Source organism: Danio rerio, chromosome 4, assembly GCF_052040795.2.
Source record: "Danio rerio strain M-AB ecotype USA chromosome 4, GRCz13ab, whole genome shotgun sequence".
Taxonomy (NCBI): domain Eukaryota; kingdom Metazoa; phylum Chordata; class Actinopteri; order Cypriniformes; family Danionidae; genus Danio; species Danio rerio.
In genome coordinates, this window is record NC_141024.2 from 28,599,641 (window position 1) to 28,614,615 (window position 14,975).

General features: G+C 38.0%; 1 protein-coding gene across 3 annotated transcripts in view; it reads left to right on the forward strand.

Moving 5' to 3' along the window:
- Positions 1 to 14,975, forward strand: part of slc6a1l (solute carrier family 6 member 1, like) — a 92,798-nt gene that overhangs the window by 26,667 nt on the left and 51,156 nt on the right. For all 3 annotated transcript variants that reach the window (XR_015483251.2, XM_087248303.2, XM_087248302.2), the window contains exons 4-7: positions 2,788 to 2,888; positions 4,460 to 4,569; positions 9,227 to 9,359; positions 13,749 to 13,883. Coding sequence is in view for 2 of the 3 variants with exons in the window: in XM_087248303.2 (XP_087104429.2) it covers positions 2,788 to 2,888; positions 4,460 to 4,569; positions 9,227 to 9,359; positions 13,749 to 13,883 (479 nt within the window). In the remaining variant the exon portion in view is untranslated. The remainder of the gene's footprint in view (positions 1 to 2,787; positions 2,889 to 4,459; positions 4,570 to 9,226; positions 9,360 to 13,748; positions 13,884 to 14,975) is intronic.

Consider the following 14,975-nt stretch of genomic DNA (forward strand, 5'->3'; position numbering starts at 1 on the left):
GGGTTTTGCAAAAGTAGAGTCATTAGCATATTCATACGGAGGAGGAGGCAGGGAGGGGTTTTGTACTTGTGCATGTTGCGCTCAGTTTCACGTTCATTTGGATGTACAAAAGAATATGCGTGAGATTCGGCGTACGCAATGTTTCATACATCTAATTTTTTTTTCTGCGTACGCACATTTACAGCCTATTATTTGTGCCTACGTAATGTTTTAGTGAGATTTCCACGCAAGTCTTAGTACATGAGGCCCCTGGACATTTGGGTAATTCTGGAGTGTCTGGTGTGAGCCATTCGAGGGATTCAGAGGTGTTTTTGCCCAAAGTTTGCGAGTGGGGATTTTAACGGTTAATTTTGTCTATTTTAAAAGAAATGAAAAAGGAAGATTTCCGGAAGATCTGAATTGTTAGCTATGTCCAAAAAATAATGTAGTCCTTGAGGGTGTTAGCTTCTTGGATGAGCTGGCTGACCTGTTCTGCTGAGTTCATGTATGGCTGAGTCTTCTGTGATGTGAAGAGACGCTGACAACGGAGGTGAGGATCCAATAGCAGAGTCTTTATTAACAGGAATGGTCAGGCAGGCAAGGGTCGATCACAGAAGCAAACAGTATAATGTGGACAATCTAAAAAAGAAGTCAAAAACAGGTAAAGAGGTTGGTCCAGCCAGCATCAGAAAACAATAAACAGTGTGTGAGCGGTGCATGACTGGAACTTGTAGTCTATTATGACAGATTTGTAGTCTGTTAGCGAACTGTGTGTTTATCAGTGATCTGCCAGAATTAGAGCGCTGGTGATTGTGACAAATAGAAATAGTACAAAACTACATTCTTTCCACCACATTCGATTTGTATGTACTGTACAACTAACCATTAAATTTTCACATCATAACCCCCCGTCCAATCATTAGGGACAACCAATTGCCTGCCTTGATGCCCTGACTCCTACAACAGCAAATTTCCACACAGATCACAATTCTAATGTACAAAAAAAAAAAGAAAGAAAAAACAGGAACTCAAAATATCCTTTATAATCTGAAAAATTGGTTAATGAAAAATGAAATAATAAAATAAATTCTTAAGGCCAATAATCAGTATGGATATAAACTGCAAACAAACAAATAAACAAAAACAATAAAGTCAACTGCACAGCAAACCAAATATTCTTACATAAAAACAAAAGAAAAAAGGAACAAAAAAAAGGAAAACAAATTAAAGTTCACAGAAAACAGAGCATGCATCATTGCTGATACATCTAATGCAAAGTTTGGAATATAGCAGTGAATAACAGCAGTGATTAGCAGCAAATTTAATGGGACTTCCAATCCCATAGCATAAGAAAGCAAAACAAAATAAAATTAAAATTTCTGAATTTCAGACTACAAAGCAGCGGCATCATGGATGTTGCTCCACAGCACTCTTCAACAGTCAGTCAACTCTTGGTTTTCCTTACTAAAAGATAGCAACCCTTATTAGACATACCCTTATAAGCTCAATGCAATAAATACTAAATCACATACTTTCAGGTTCTCATAGCGATATTCAAAAAGCAGTGCAACCATGCACTCATGGACGCATTATTCATTCAATAAGCAAGGAATTTAAAACAATTTTGCTGGCGTTAAAGTAAATAGCAATTGCTGACCAACCATTCTGTAGCAAATTAATCTCATAAAATTCTGATTATTAATAATTAATAATAACAAGTTATAATTTAATTATGAATAGTTGGGTTGACTTTATTATTAATGGTAGCCAAATTAAAATTATATTAAATTGAACTGTTCGTCTATTGGAGCCTACAATTTATTTGTCTATAAAATCAAAGATCAAGTAATTTCCTGGTCAGGAAATATAATTGATCTTACTACAATAACGGATTAGTACAAACTGTTTTCTTTATCTTTGAATTCAATTAGTTTGTTTTGTGTGTAAAAACAAGTGATGTGCGCAGTATCAAAGCCTGGCCTCAGCTTGGGTAAGGCCAAAGGGCCTAGGTCACATTTTGGCTGGTGACGATTGAAGAGCCAGTACAGGATGAAGAGTGAATAGGAGTTGGAGAGAGGGTTCAGGAGGAGTAAAAGTAAGAGGGTGTCAACTGGCCCTGCCTTCCTTAAATAGGATTGCTGAAGTCGTTAACTCAGGGGCTGAGCTAGCCAATAAAAATTTGCCTTCTAGCACGTTTTATGGCTCTTTGTTCATGCCTGATGATTTGCATATGCTTGTTGAAAAGTGGTCATGCAACAGAACTCTTTTACCGTGTATTACTAGTATACAGGAGACATGCAACTATTTTAGAGTAGCGCAGGTGAAGGATCTACTGAGAGCATGCACCCCATACGGATATCGTAAGGGCCAAAAAGCGTTACACTTGATACCACAGTACACAAACCTCCATCTATTGCAATTCATTTATTCATTTTCTTGTCGGCTTAGTCTCTTTATTAATCCGGGGTCGCTACAGCGGAATGAACCGCCAACTTATCCAGCAAGTTTTTACGCAGCCGATGCCCTTCCAGCCGCAACCCATCTCTGGTAAATCTATTACAATTGTTGGTAGATTATTCCAACAATACCTATTTGACTTAAATTGACTTATATTTACCCAGAAATTATGTAATTGGATAAAGTATATATTATTTCCACTACATACATAAACATTTTATTGCTTTATTTCCAGTGCACATGCTACATTTATATTATCCTTGGTGGACTAGCTCTAAGACATGTTGTGCAACTATGTTTACCTTGCAACAGTCATCAATCTGTTTCTCTCTTGAACTCCTCCTATATTAGGTGTGGGTCTGGCTGCTGTGGTTCTGTCTTTCTGGCTCAACATTTATTACATCATTATCATTGCCTGGGCACTCTACTACCTCTTCAGCTCTTTCAAAGCAGTGAGTGTTTCATCCTTTACACTCTTTATTTGGTCCCTAGTTTGTATGACAATAAAATTGGAGGAAGAGAGTGGATGAAAAAGAGGGTTGAAAAAAGTTGTTAACACTAATACTATAATCTTAACATTGAAATTATGAAAACATTTAGTTTACATTTTAGTTGCAAATATGTACACGTTAGGTACCAAGATGTACCTTTAACTTGAGACAAAGGGGTTTTGTTAAAAAAAAAAGATAAATTCAGATTAATATGTTTATTCTTAGCCATTTTTTTGTTAGCTAATCATATTTAATTTTTCAAACACAATTTAAATCATTACAACATAAGAGGTGTATAAAAAAGGTTTTGTTGTCGATAAAGTACAGGGAAAGTCACTTGAGTTATCAGCATGAACATAATGTTTGTTTATGTGACCAGAATGCGCAGCTCCTCTCCTACAAAAATGACCTGTGATTGTACTTCCCACACGGATCACGCAACAGACACATGCACTAACTCCAGTGGAGGTTTCATTTTATGTAAAAACAAACAAAAAAATCACTTTTTTTTTTGCAATAGATAAGTGTTTAGAATAAATTATTATGAAAGCAAAACAGTGCCATTTTCAAGCACTTTATCTAAAATCTACCATTATATTAAAATAAACTATAATCAAACATTGTCACAGATTTCCAGCACCCGTTTTTATTTTCAGAACCCTACATATGACTTTAAAAGATGTGATATTCATAATAACTAAATTTGCCATTGTTGAGAAGTTTGAAAAGAAACTTTGTTGTGCTCCTAACTGTAGTCAAATTTTACTTTACTTTTAGGCTGTTTTAATATGAAAAAAAAAAAAATATATATATATATATATATATATATATATTTTATTTTTTGCAAGAAAAGTGTCTTTTGAACACTTACAGTAGGCATTTCTGTCGGTAGCTAGATCTGCTGGTGTTCAGAGTCTAGTTTCAGACCACAGACTGTATATTTTCTGCATAATGAGACAATCATGGTGTGATCATGGATTGACAATGGTAAGAACCATAATTTTTTTATTATAGATTGTTATTTAAGACACATTTAAGTGAAAATTATCCCCCCTGTACTTCAATGGGGGATCAAAAGTTAATTGGGGGTGGGAGGGGGGGGGGGGCAACTGGGTTATCTAAACCTTATTATTTAATTTTATCAATGTTTTGAATGCTTCAGCAAACTTTCAAAGATTTCAGTCACTTAAGACTTATTTAATTTTATGTCACGAGTTATAGGGTTATTGATAGAAGGGATGCAGCTCCAGCTAAAAATTAACATTAATAATTAAAATTATTTCCTAAATTATCTATTACATTGTGTTTTATTGATGTCTATTCCTACCTCAACCCTATACCTACCAATAACATTGATGTAAAAATAGAGACTATTATTGCATAGTGACACAAAAATTATGCCCTGTGTTAGTGTGCATGCCCAAGTATCCACAGCTGTACCTCTGCTATAATTTACCAATTATAGGAAATATGCTTGTGTAGATAATTAAAACAATAAGGTGGTCCAAATCACCTTTTAAAATTCTCTTTAGGAATTGCCATGGCAAACCTGTGATAACCCTTGGAACACTGATCGCTGCTTTTCCAACTACAGCCTGCTGGACACCACCAACCTGTCCAGTGCTGTCACTGAGTTCTGGGAGTAAGTGACCTTTAATTTAATTTTATCTGATGTTAAGATTTCCTCACAAAATGTGGACAATTATTGCCATTTTTTAAAATATTTTTCAGTGCTTTTCACATTTAGTTAGTGATGCTCCTAGTAAAAAAAAAAATGTTTATTGAATATTATTGATTGTGCACACTGTAATGCTTTTCTTTGGAAAATAATCCGAAGCCGTTGGGCGTTTTTCGAGGAAATCCCCGCGGCTCGCGCTCCTCATGGTTCGAGTCCTGCTCGTGCTGAGGGCACAGCGGCGTCTCAGATCATGGGGTTCGCAAGTAGATCTGGCAGATGAGATGGAGACGGACGCCGTCCTTTCTCTGTCTCTCTCTGGCAGATCTAATCCTCCCCTGGTCACGTCAGATGCAGGTGTGGGAAAACTTGATCCTGGAAGGCCAGTGTCCTGCATAGTTTAGCTCTAACCCTATTCAAACAGACCTCCCTATAGAGTTCAAGTGATTTTGAAGACACTGATTAGTTTGTTCAGGTGTGTTTGACTAGTGTTGGAACAATACTCTGCAGGGACACTGGCCCTTGAGGATCAAGTTTGCCCATCCCTGATCTAGATGTATAACTCCTAGAACACAAATTTACTCATCAGTGCAAGAGCTGAATGAAAGAGCATGCAAGATAATGCCCTAAGTTGAAGAGGAACTGGTACGCCATCTGCAGCCAGTTATTCAGAATGCAGTGCCTCCTTTAGCCACCAAACCATTACGTATAACATCTAGTTTGGTTGGTAAGGCTTTTTCGACGGCTGGGCAGTCAGTTAGATGCCTTTCAAGCTGATTTAATAAAACAATTTATGGATGGGGTGAGGCAGTGGCGCAGTAGGTAGTGCAGTCGCCTCACAGCAAAAAGGTCGCTGGGTTGCTGGTTCGAACCTCGGCTCAGTTGGTGTTTCTGTGTGGAGTTTGCATGTTCTCCCTGCCTTCGCATGGGTTTCCTCCGGGTGCTCCGGTTTCCCCCACAGTCCACAGACATGTGGGACAGGTGAATTGGGTAGGCTAAATTGTCCATAGTGTATGAGTGTGTGTGTGGATGTTTCCCAGAGATGGGTTGTGGCTGGAAGGGCATCTGCTGCGTAAAAACTTGCTGGATAAGTTGGTGGTTCATTCCGCTGTGGCGACCCCGGAGCCGACAAGAAAATAAATTAATTAATTAAAGCGTTGCCTCTCGAGCTCCCCCTCAAAAGAAAAGAGCATGGGGCTTGAAATGGCAATCACAATCTGACCTTTCCACAAAGCCAGCTAGTCTGAGAACTTCAGCGGTGTTACACCTACTGTGGTAAAGCCAGAACAGACTCTAGAAAGAGGATGGGGGCTGTGTTCAATTTTAGATTTTAAAAATCTAAGTTAGTAGTGTCCCATATATCAATCCTTCCCCCAACACAGGAGGTACTTGAGATTTGCTTTCGGGGGCAAATCGTTTCCAGTATCGGGTTCTTCCATTCGGCGTAGCTCTGTCACCTCAAACCTTCGTCCACTTTGTATACAGGATATTCGTATCCCAAATTATTTAGACAGTTGGCTGATTCTAGCTCAGTCTTATGATATGGAGGATCGACATCGAGTTGTCGTTCTCACCCATATCAGAAGGTTGAGGTTTCGGCTGAACACATCAAAAGGTGTGCTTCCAACTTGTTAGGTGTGCCATGGAACTACTTTAATGCAAACACGTCTGTCCCTGCCATGAATCACTTTGATTCAGTAAGCCGTACACAGAGTCGAACAAGGCCAATCCATCACTGTAAAACAGTTTCGGAAACTGTTAGGTCCCATGGCAGCAGCAGCATCCAGTGCGATTCCATTTGGGCTGCTGATCATGAGACCCCTGCAGTAGTGGCTTTAATCGAGGGATTTGTTTTCCTTCAACTGGAATTCTTCCACATGTACAAGGTCTCGCGGCACGCTGCCTTAAGTTTGTGGGAAAAACCCTGGTTCCTGTCCATGTACATGAGACCCTTACAAAGGTTGCTCAATCCAGGGTTTGTTCCCCTGAGGGGAAACATTTCCACATTATCAAGTTCTCGCGGCGCTGCCTACGAGCCTTAAGTATGTGAAAAAGAGCCCTGGTTCCTATCTTAGGACCCAGTCTTAGAAGCTGTCTGTCATCGCGTCATGCTTATGATAGACTCTTTTTCTTATGGGTTTGGTAGTGACCTTGAGAGGTCTACCCAAAGTGGGACAATAGGGAGAATATCATCTCCTATGGCACATTTAATGCCTGCAGATGAAATCTGTGTTCTAGCCAGCTCTCTGGCCTTGAAACACTTTCTCCCAGACATAAGAGGCCTTCATTCCCTTGTCCGCAAAGACAATATATTGTTGGCCGCTTAACAGGGGGTCTAAATTCCCAACTGCTTTGCACATTGGCACATTGGATCCTCCTGTGGAGCCCCATGTTAACAGTTGCATAGACTGTTGAGTCTTATGACATTAGCAGCCAACACCATTATGTTCAGCCCTATGTGCATAAGATCCCTGCAGAGGTTGCTCAATCCAGGGTTTGTACCCCTGAGGGAAACCCTTTCCACATGATCAAGTTCTCGCGGCACTAACTACAAGCCTTAATTATGTGAAAAAGAGCCCTGGTTCCTGTCCCAGGACCCAGTCTTAGAAGCTGTCTGTCATCACGTCATGCTTATGATAGACTCTTTTCTTATGGGTTTGGTAGGGACCTTGAGAGGCCTTTCCAAAGTGGGACAATAGGGAGAAAATCATCTCCTATGGCACATCTAATGCCTGCAGATAATATCATTGTTCTAGCCAGTTATCTGGCCCTAATACATATCTCCCAGCCATAAGGGGCCATCATGTTTCTGTCTGCAGCAGTGGTGGCACAATCCAGAGTTTGTTCCCCTGGGGAGAATCTTTTCTGCATGATCTAGGTCTCACGGTGCTGCCTTCGAGCCTTAAGTATGTGGAAAAACTCTGGTTTTTGGCATGGGAGCACACCTCCTGTTGAGGTGAGAGCTGGAAAAATGCAGGAGACCATGCATTTCATGCTACGATTTGTCTCTCTCGTATCCAACACCAAGCAGACTGGACGTGGCCGAGGTCGTCTGTACAGTTTTTCCCTTGGTTGCTCTGCTCCCAGAAGTCCTGGACGGTTGTGGCCCCCGAGGGGGCCAATTCCCTAAAGTATGAATGTCAACCGAGGTTGCGCGACCACACTGAGTTCCAGGACACCACTCAAAAGGAAGCTCTACTCTCTTGAATGGGCACTTCTCTAAGCTTGGTGCACTAAACACCAACTGAACCCAAAAAGCTACCAGGAGACTGTCTGTCAGTAGGGCTAGCTGCCTTTACACCAATGTGTACGTAGCAGCAGTACCAACTTAACTTCTCCCATAGATGTTGAGTCTCTGGGCAGAGACCAATTCAAAACTTCCTCTGAGTAGCCGTAAGGCTAAGACCTCTTAGCACAAATGGGACATTGTCTTGGGTTTTAACAGTAGGGCTCAAACGCATCTCTGTCTTCCCACTTAAGCCTAGCAGGAGGTTTCAGATAGTTATCTGGTCCTTAAACAGCTTCTTGCTGAATATATACTGTATGCTGACCGGGGAAAGACTTGCAGACTAGCTAATGCTATCTGAATAACATTAAAAACAGATTGTTGGCATCATTAACCTTAGAGCTTTTTCTCTAGTGGTTCTTCTCATGGCTCCCAGAGCCTTTATCGGGCACTGCCCTCTCTGACATTGTATGGTGGTAGGCTGGTCAACTCCACATACTTCTGTGCATCACGACCAGCTGGACTTTTCAGTCTCACTTCTTGAGTGTGCATTCTTCATGGTCAGAGTGAGTCTGGCCTAGTGGGTATTGCGTTCCCCTATCGTTCTGGTTAGACGCAGTGTAGAAGTTCCCTAGATGGGGAACGTCTCGGGTTACGTATGTAACCATAGTTCCCCGAGAGGGAACGAGACACTGCGTCTTCCGCCATACTCTCTGCTTCACATGTGCTTCAAGACGCGTATAAAAGAGGTGTTCCTCCTAGCGTTCTGGTTAGACGCAGTGTCTCGTTCCCTCTGGGGAAACTATGGTTACATACATAACCCGAGACGATTTCTGCTGTGGTGGGTTAGTCAGACACTCATAACAGCCACTTTGGCTGGTTGGAAATAATTTATAGGGCTATATATTGTTATGAAGTAGATGCTGGACAACAGACATGCAGATCCACATGCAGTTTATAAATGGTAGTTGTGCTGTCAAAGCTCAAAAACAGGCGAAAGGCTAGACAGCAAAGAATCAAAATGCTCAACTAGACAAGGATCAAAACAAACAGGGAAAAACAGTTCATAGGAATCTCATATTCAAATTCATAGGAAAAACAAGACTCAGCCAAGTGTCCATGAAAGTGTGTGGTAAATATTGTCCATGTAATCAGTGAAGATGAGCTACAGCTGTGTCTGTGTGTCCGAATTTTTGTCAGCTGTTGCAGAAGTTGAGGGGTGAAAAGAGTTCTGGGAGTTTGTTCTGGGAGTTTGTTATATATATATATATATATATATATATATATATATATATATATATATATATATATATATATATTATATATATATATATATATATATATATATATATATATATATATATATATATACTTTACCTATCACATTCATCTTTACAGGAGGAACATGCACCAGTTAACAAATGGTTTGGAAGAACCTGGTGAATTGCGATGGCCATTGGTTGGAACTTTGGCATTGTCCTGGATTCTTGTCTATTTCTCAATCTGGAAAGGGGTGGAGTGGACAGGAAAGGTATGCATGCCAACATTTGTATTTTCAACCTTTCATTGTTCCCAATTTTACAAAGTTACAGTATATTGTGATGGCCCTCTTTAGACATCCTGTTGAATATACATAACTATGCAGCTTGTCAATTAGTCACATATGGCCAGATACTTACACTGTGACAGCAACATTAAGGATGATATAGATTTGTAGAGTGTTTATCAACACAGATATTTCCAATAAAAACACATGGCAACTTGTTATGACAGGACACGCTAACAATAGAGGTAGTTCCAAATGCAGCTTTGTTATAAAATGGGATTGTCGAACAGGCAAGGGTAAACAGGAGCACAGAGAACAACAAAGAAAATCCAGAGAGTAATCCAGATAACAGGCTAGGGTCAGGGCAGGCAGAAAACGATCAAAAACTGGAAACACAGTCTAGGGATCAAGCTCCGACAGACCAACAGGTAAACACTTAGAAAAGCGCATAAACAGTAACAAGTGTAACGGGTATTAAACCTTAAAGGACCAAACAATTAAAATCAGAAGATTACTAAGAACGGGAAAGGAGGTAGTGGTGATGCTGAGTAACTCACAGAGACGAAAGGGTAAGTTGCACAACGTTGTTCTGTATTATATACACACACAAAAGAAATAACAATAATATAAACACTAAGTAAAAATATACCCCGGGTGCACCCTTTATATGACGTTGTAAATTTGGTTAAATTCACAATTAAAACAAATAGATGAGAGTTCAAATAAATCAACAATTTCCAAATTGTTTTGTTACATGTAACCAAATAAAATTTTTCCAAATATATCAAGTTTCAAATCCAGGAAGATCAAAATAAAATAAATGAATTATTTACTTTCAACTGTCTTTTGGGTACTCACAAAATGTCCTCTTGGAAAAAAAAAGAGAACCAGTCTTAAGGATCAAATCCTCTTACTTGAGTGAAGGGAAATAGTAGAAAAAGCAAGTGTCCTTTTTCCCTAGAAATCAGTCCTTTCCTGTAGGTCCACTGAAACTGCACTTGGGAGGCTCGCCATCAACCGAGAATTGCAAGAATTCCAAAATCCAGCAACGAAAAATAACCTGGCCTGTTTTCACAGACCAGAGCAAATATTCAGTATCACAATATGATAAAAAAATATATACATAAAGAATAAAATAGCATCAAAACATATACAAAAAATATTGTCATAACAAATAACATTAATTTCAGTTACCTGTTCTTCTAATGTATTCTTTTTTTAATTCCTATCAGGTACATGTGACCACAGTGATGTCTGTGAGCTGTAGTAAATAATAAAACACCATGCAGTTTTATAACCTTGTGATAATGGATAATTCTTCCATTAAACAGAAAGATACAACTTCCTATCACTTCTTAAACATGAAACTAATAAAGTATTATCACATTCAACATGTTGTCACTCAATATGTTTCTATTAGTGATGTGACGTTGTGCGCCGAGGCTTCGAAGCATGTATCAAAAAAACGATACATCTCGCAGTGAAGCAGTGTACCGGAGCTTGATTCGTTTTGCCATCATCACGTGATCAGTGATGTCCAAAGCTTCATTTTTGCCTTTACCCACGTGACTGCTTCGAACTTTGATTCAAAGGTTTAAACACCCTCATAGTAAAGTGTATAGCGAGAGAATTGGCGTCTATTACATACATTTGTTTCAAAGCACTGCACCAGTCCCACACAGCAGTAATTAAACTAAACTACAATAGTATTTTTAGTAAAAAAGTTTTGAACAATACTAAAGTGTATTAGCGTATTTTTTATGACTATCTTTAAAGAAAACCACCGCATATCGTAGTATTGTGTTTAACAGAGACCATCTGGTGAATGCGATCCTAAAGCATCGTTCACATAGTGTCCTCCTAGAGCACTCGCCTCCCAATCAGGAATTGCTGGGTCGATCCCTGCTTGGAGCGGGACTAATTGTATTATGATAAACTTTTGAATACCTTGGATTTTACAACAATCATCAGTTGTGTAATGTAATATATCTTGTGTAAAAACTACAGTAATTGAGTAATTTGTTTATATTGCTGTTGTTGTATTACTACATGAATGAGTTGGTCAGTTGTGAACATTTGACATTATGGCAACACAGTGCTTTCCCACACTTTCACCAGAAGAGGTCATCATCGAGCTCTGATTTAGCAAGCTTCCAGTAACGAACCTTTTTCCGATACAATTGAGTCGAGCGCTTCACTGGTTCAGAAAGCTTAATTTCACCATCACTAGTTTCTATTATTTTAGCAGTAAGCTAATGATGAACTCACCGAGTCAAAATGCATCCATCACGCTCAAATCAGCATATATCTACTCAATCCCTCGCCATCCTCGTGCTATAGACTTATATTTTTAACATTATATTGGTTTTAAAAGTTTTAACTAATGTATTTTCGCTATATTTACTTTATAATCACTCGGTTTTCCTTTCTGTCACGCTGTGTGTCTCTTCCGATTTTTTTGCAATATCCGCAACCACAAGGGGGCGGAGATGAGCATCCAGCGCTCTCATTTGCTGACTTAAGACTGCTGACAGCCTGACACCCAATCAGAGAATTATAACTCACATATACATGTTTTAACATTTTTTATACATTTTATTTTAATACTTATTTTAGCATCAACACTTTAACACTTTAATAATGATGATGAGGTGTATATTTATTTATTATTTTATCTGTTTTATCTAATTTTATTTGTCTTATCTATTTTTTCTATCTTATCTGTTTTATCTACTCCCATTCATTATTTTATGGGGGTTACACAAGACTTAGCAATGGATACATATGAAAAATGGAGTTAATATAGAGAGTATAATAAGTACAAATAACATTCAGCTGTGTGTGAGTTTGTCAGTTCAGATTGTTTAAAGTTATAGTGGGTATTGATGGTAGTTGTGGTCCATGTGAATAGCAGATAAGATACAGATAGCTGGAGTGCTCGCTCATGATCTGACAATGATAATCGTAACACAAGTAAATAAAGAATACCTTTGCTCATCATTGTACAATGGTTTTCACAATATATGTGCATGCATCTTTGGGTTAGGGAGCATAGTGCAGCAAGCACTCAAAAACTCCACTCAAAGACCACAGAACTTTGTAAATGTCTTGCAAAATGGTGTTGCCCAGCTTACTGCTCTACATATGTCTGAGGAGCACTAACGTCCAGGAGGAGGCATCATTTCTTTTAGAGTGCACTCTCACTCCCAGGTGTACAGCTTGTCTTAAGATTAATAATCAAAAGCAATTGCATCCACAAACCAGTGGAAAGTATTTGCTCTCTAGGTGGTTAATCTTAAAGACATTTAACAGTCCATTTACAGCAATTAACTGCCCCCCTGGGATGGAGATGTTTCTTACGTATAGTAAGATTGATGCAACCTCCATCCCGATTTGGAGGGTTGTGGTGGCAGAGTGGTGATTTTAATTGTGTTCTAAGTAAAAGCAACAGCATGTAATAGAAAAAAATATATTTTCCATATTAAAAGGAGATTTGTCCTAACTAACACCTGAAATTTATATTTTAGAAAATTATTTCTTGCAGCCGAATAACAGAAAAATATGACAATGATCACCTCAGGTATGCCTTGTGTGCTTTATTTAGTGTTAAATACTAATAATGTGAGTTTAAATGGCATTTTACTTAATATTTATTGCAATGCTACTAAAAAGACTGTAACTCAGTGGAAGCCAACAACTTTTTTATAATATTAAAGAGGTTTAATATGTATTAATTACATTAGAAACCTTACCAATTTGATGGAGGGCAGTGAGTGCATATACATTCTGTGCTACTGAATGGCTGTATTTAAATTTCTGTCATGTGTCTGATGCAAAAAAAATCAATATAACCAACTCATGGGGAACTCTGAATCAACATCTAATTTCAGTGGCTGTTCCTGTCCACCAAAGGTTGCATTTTCAATTGCAGACACATACTGGACTCATACTTTGAGAGCCTCCCTGACTGAATGAATCAAATATGCAGTTTTCCACAAGGGTAACACAAGGGGTACTAAAATTTAATTGGGTTAATTGAGTTTAAAAAAAAATTAATTGAGTTAAAAATTAATTGAGTTAATGAGACCAAAACAAACTGTTCTAGTTTTTGTTCCTGTGCTTTCCATTTTCAAAGCAGAATGAATGATTTCAGCAATGTTTTTCAGATAAACAAGTATGTTTACTTAAGCAAGTTTCCTAAATATCTGCAAACATAGTATGTTATTTTCATGTTTAGAAGAGTCAAACTTATATACAGCACCTTTATCAACAAGGAGAAATCAGTGAAATCACTCTACTAACAAGTAAATAATTTAATTGTCTCTGCATATTTTAAATTAACTTTTTTCTTTGTTTATCTTTTGTTCTTTTCAGGTGGTCTATTTCTCTGCCACATATCCCTACTTCATGCTGTTTATTCTGTTTTTTCGTGGAGTCACTCTCCCTGGAGCAATAGATGGAGTTCTCTTTTATATCACTCCAAATTTCAACAAGCTTCTGAAATCTGAGGTAAGGTTAAAACAGTGACATTTAAAAATTGTATACATATCAAATTGTAAAATTATGTATTTGACAATATATTAACGTTATTTAAGAACATTCACACAGTATTTTTAAAAGTCTGGAAATATCTTTTTAATGCAACTGACATTGCACTGTTGAAGAAATAAAGAACATGTATTTGTTAAAAAAAAAAAAATTATGTAATTTCATTGTTCTATTTTAGTTTTTGAAATATGTTAAAAACATGATGCCAGTGTACTGACCAATATTTATTTTCAAATAAAATGTTATTACATAAATTTGATCTTTTTATAATTAATTAATTAAGGCGGCATGGAGGCTCAGTAGTGAGCACTTTTGCGTCACAGCAAGAAATTTGATGATTTAAGTCCCGGCTGGGTCAGTAGGCATTTCTGTGTGAAGCTTGCATGTTCTCTCCATGTTCACATGGGTTTGCTCCAAGTGCTCTGGTTTCCCCCACAGTCCAAAGAAATGCGTATAAGTAAATTATGTGGCTGTGCACTGTTTTTGCTCTCACATTTGCATGTCACGACCATGCGCTCTGTGTACATTATAAATAAAGCCAGGACGCACATTTGTTATTATGCTCTGCAAGTCGTCTGTCCTTATGTCTTCAATTATTCAGTGCTACAGCCTAGCACCTGAAATGTAATACCTGAAAGTTTAGTAAGTTAAGATATTACCAATTTATAAATAATATATTTTGTAATTAATTAAAACTATTAAAATGCAGGGACCCAGCAATGTATGATTTTTAGGGTGGAATGTTAAAGAAATTATTATTTTTACAGTTTTAGTTATTGTCTAATTAGTAGATTATTCATTATGCCTAATAAAGAGTCTACTAGATAATGAGAAAATTCTGTTGACACAACTAACCAAGTTAGAGGCGTCATCTAGTGAGGATGTGTAGATCTGACATTGAAGTATAAACCTTTTAAATATTACTTTGGTGACTATTACACTGCTAAATATTTAAACTGATAAAAAAAAATGTAGCTAAAATTGTGTAACCTTAAATTGTGTGGTCCTCGGCTGATTGCATGCCTGTACTGGATTGCTGGAAGGACATCCGCT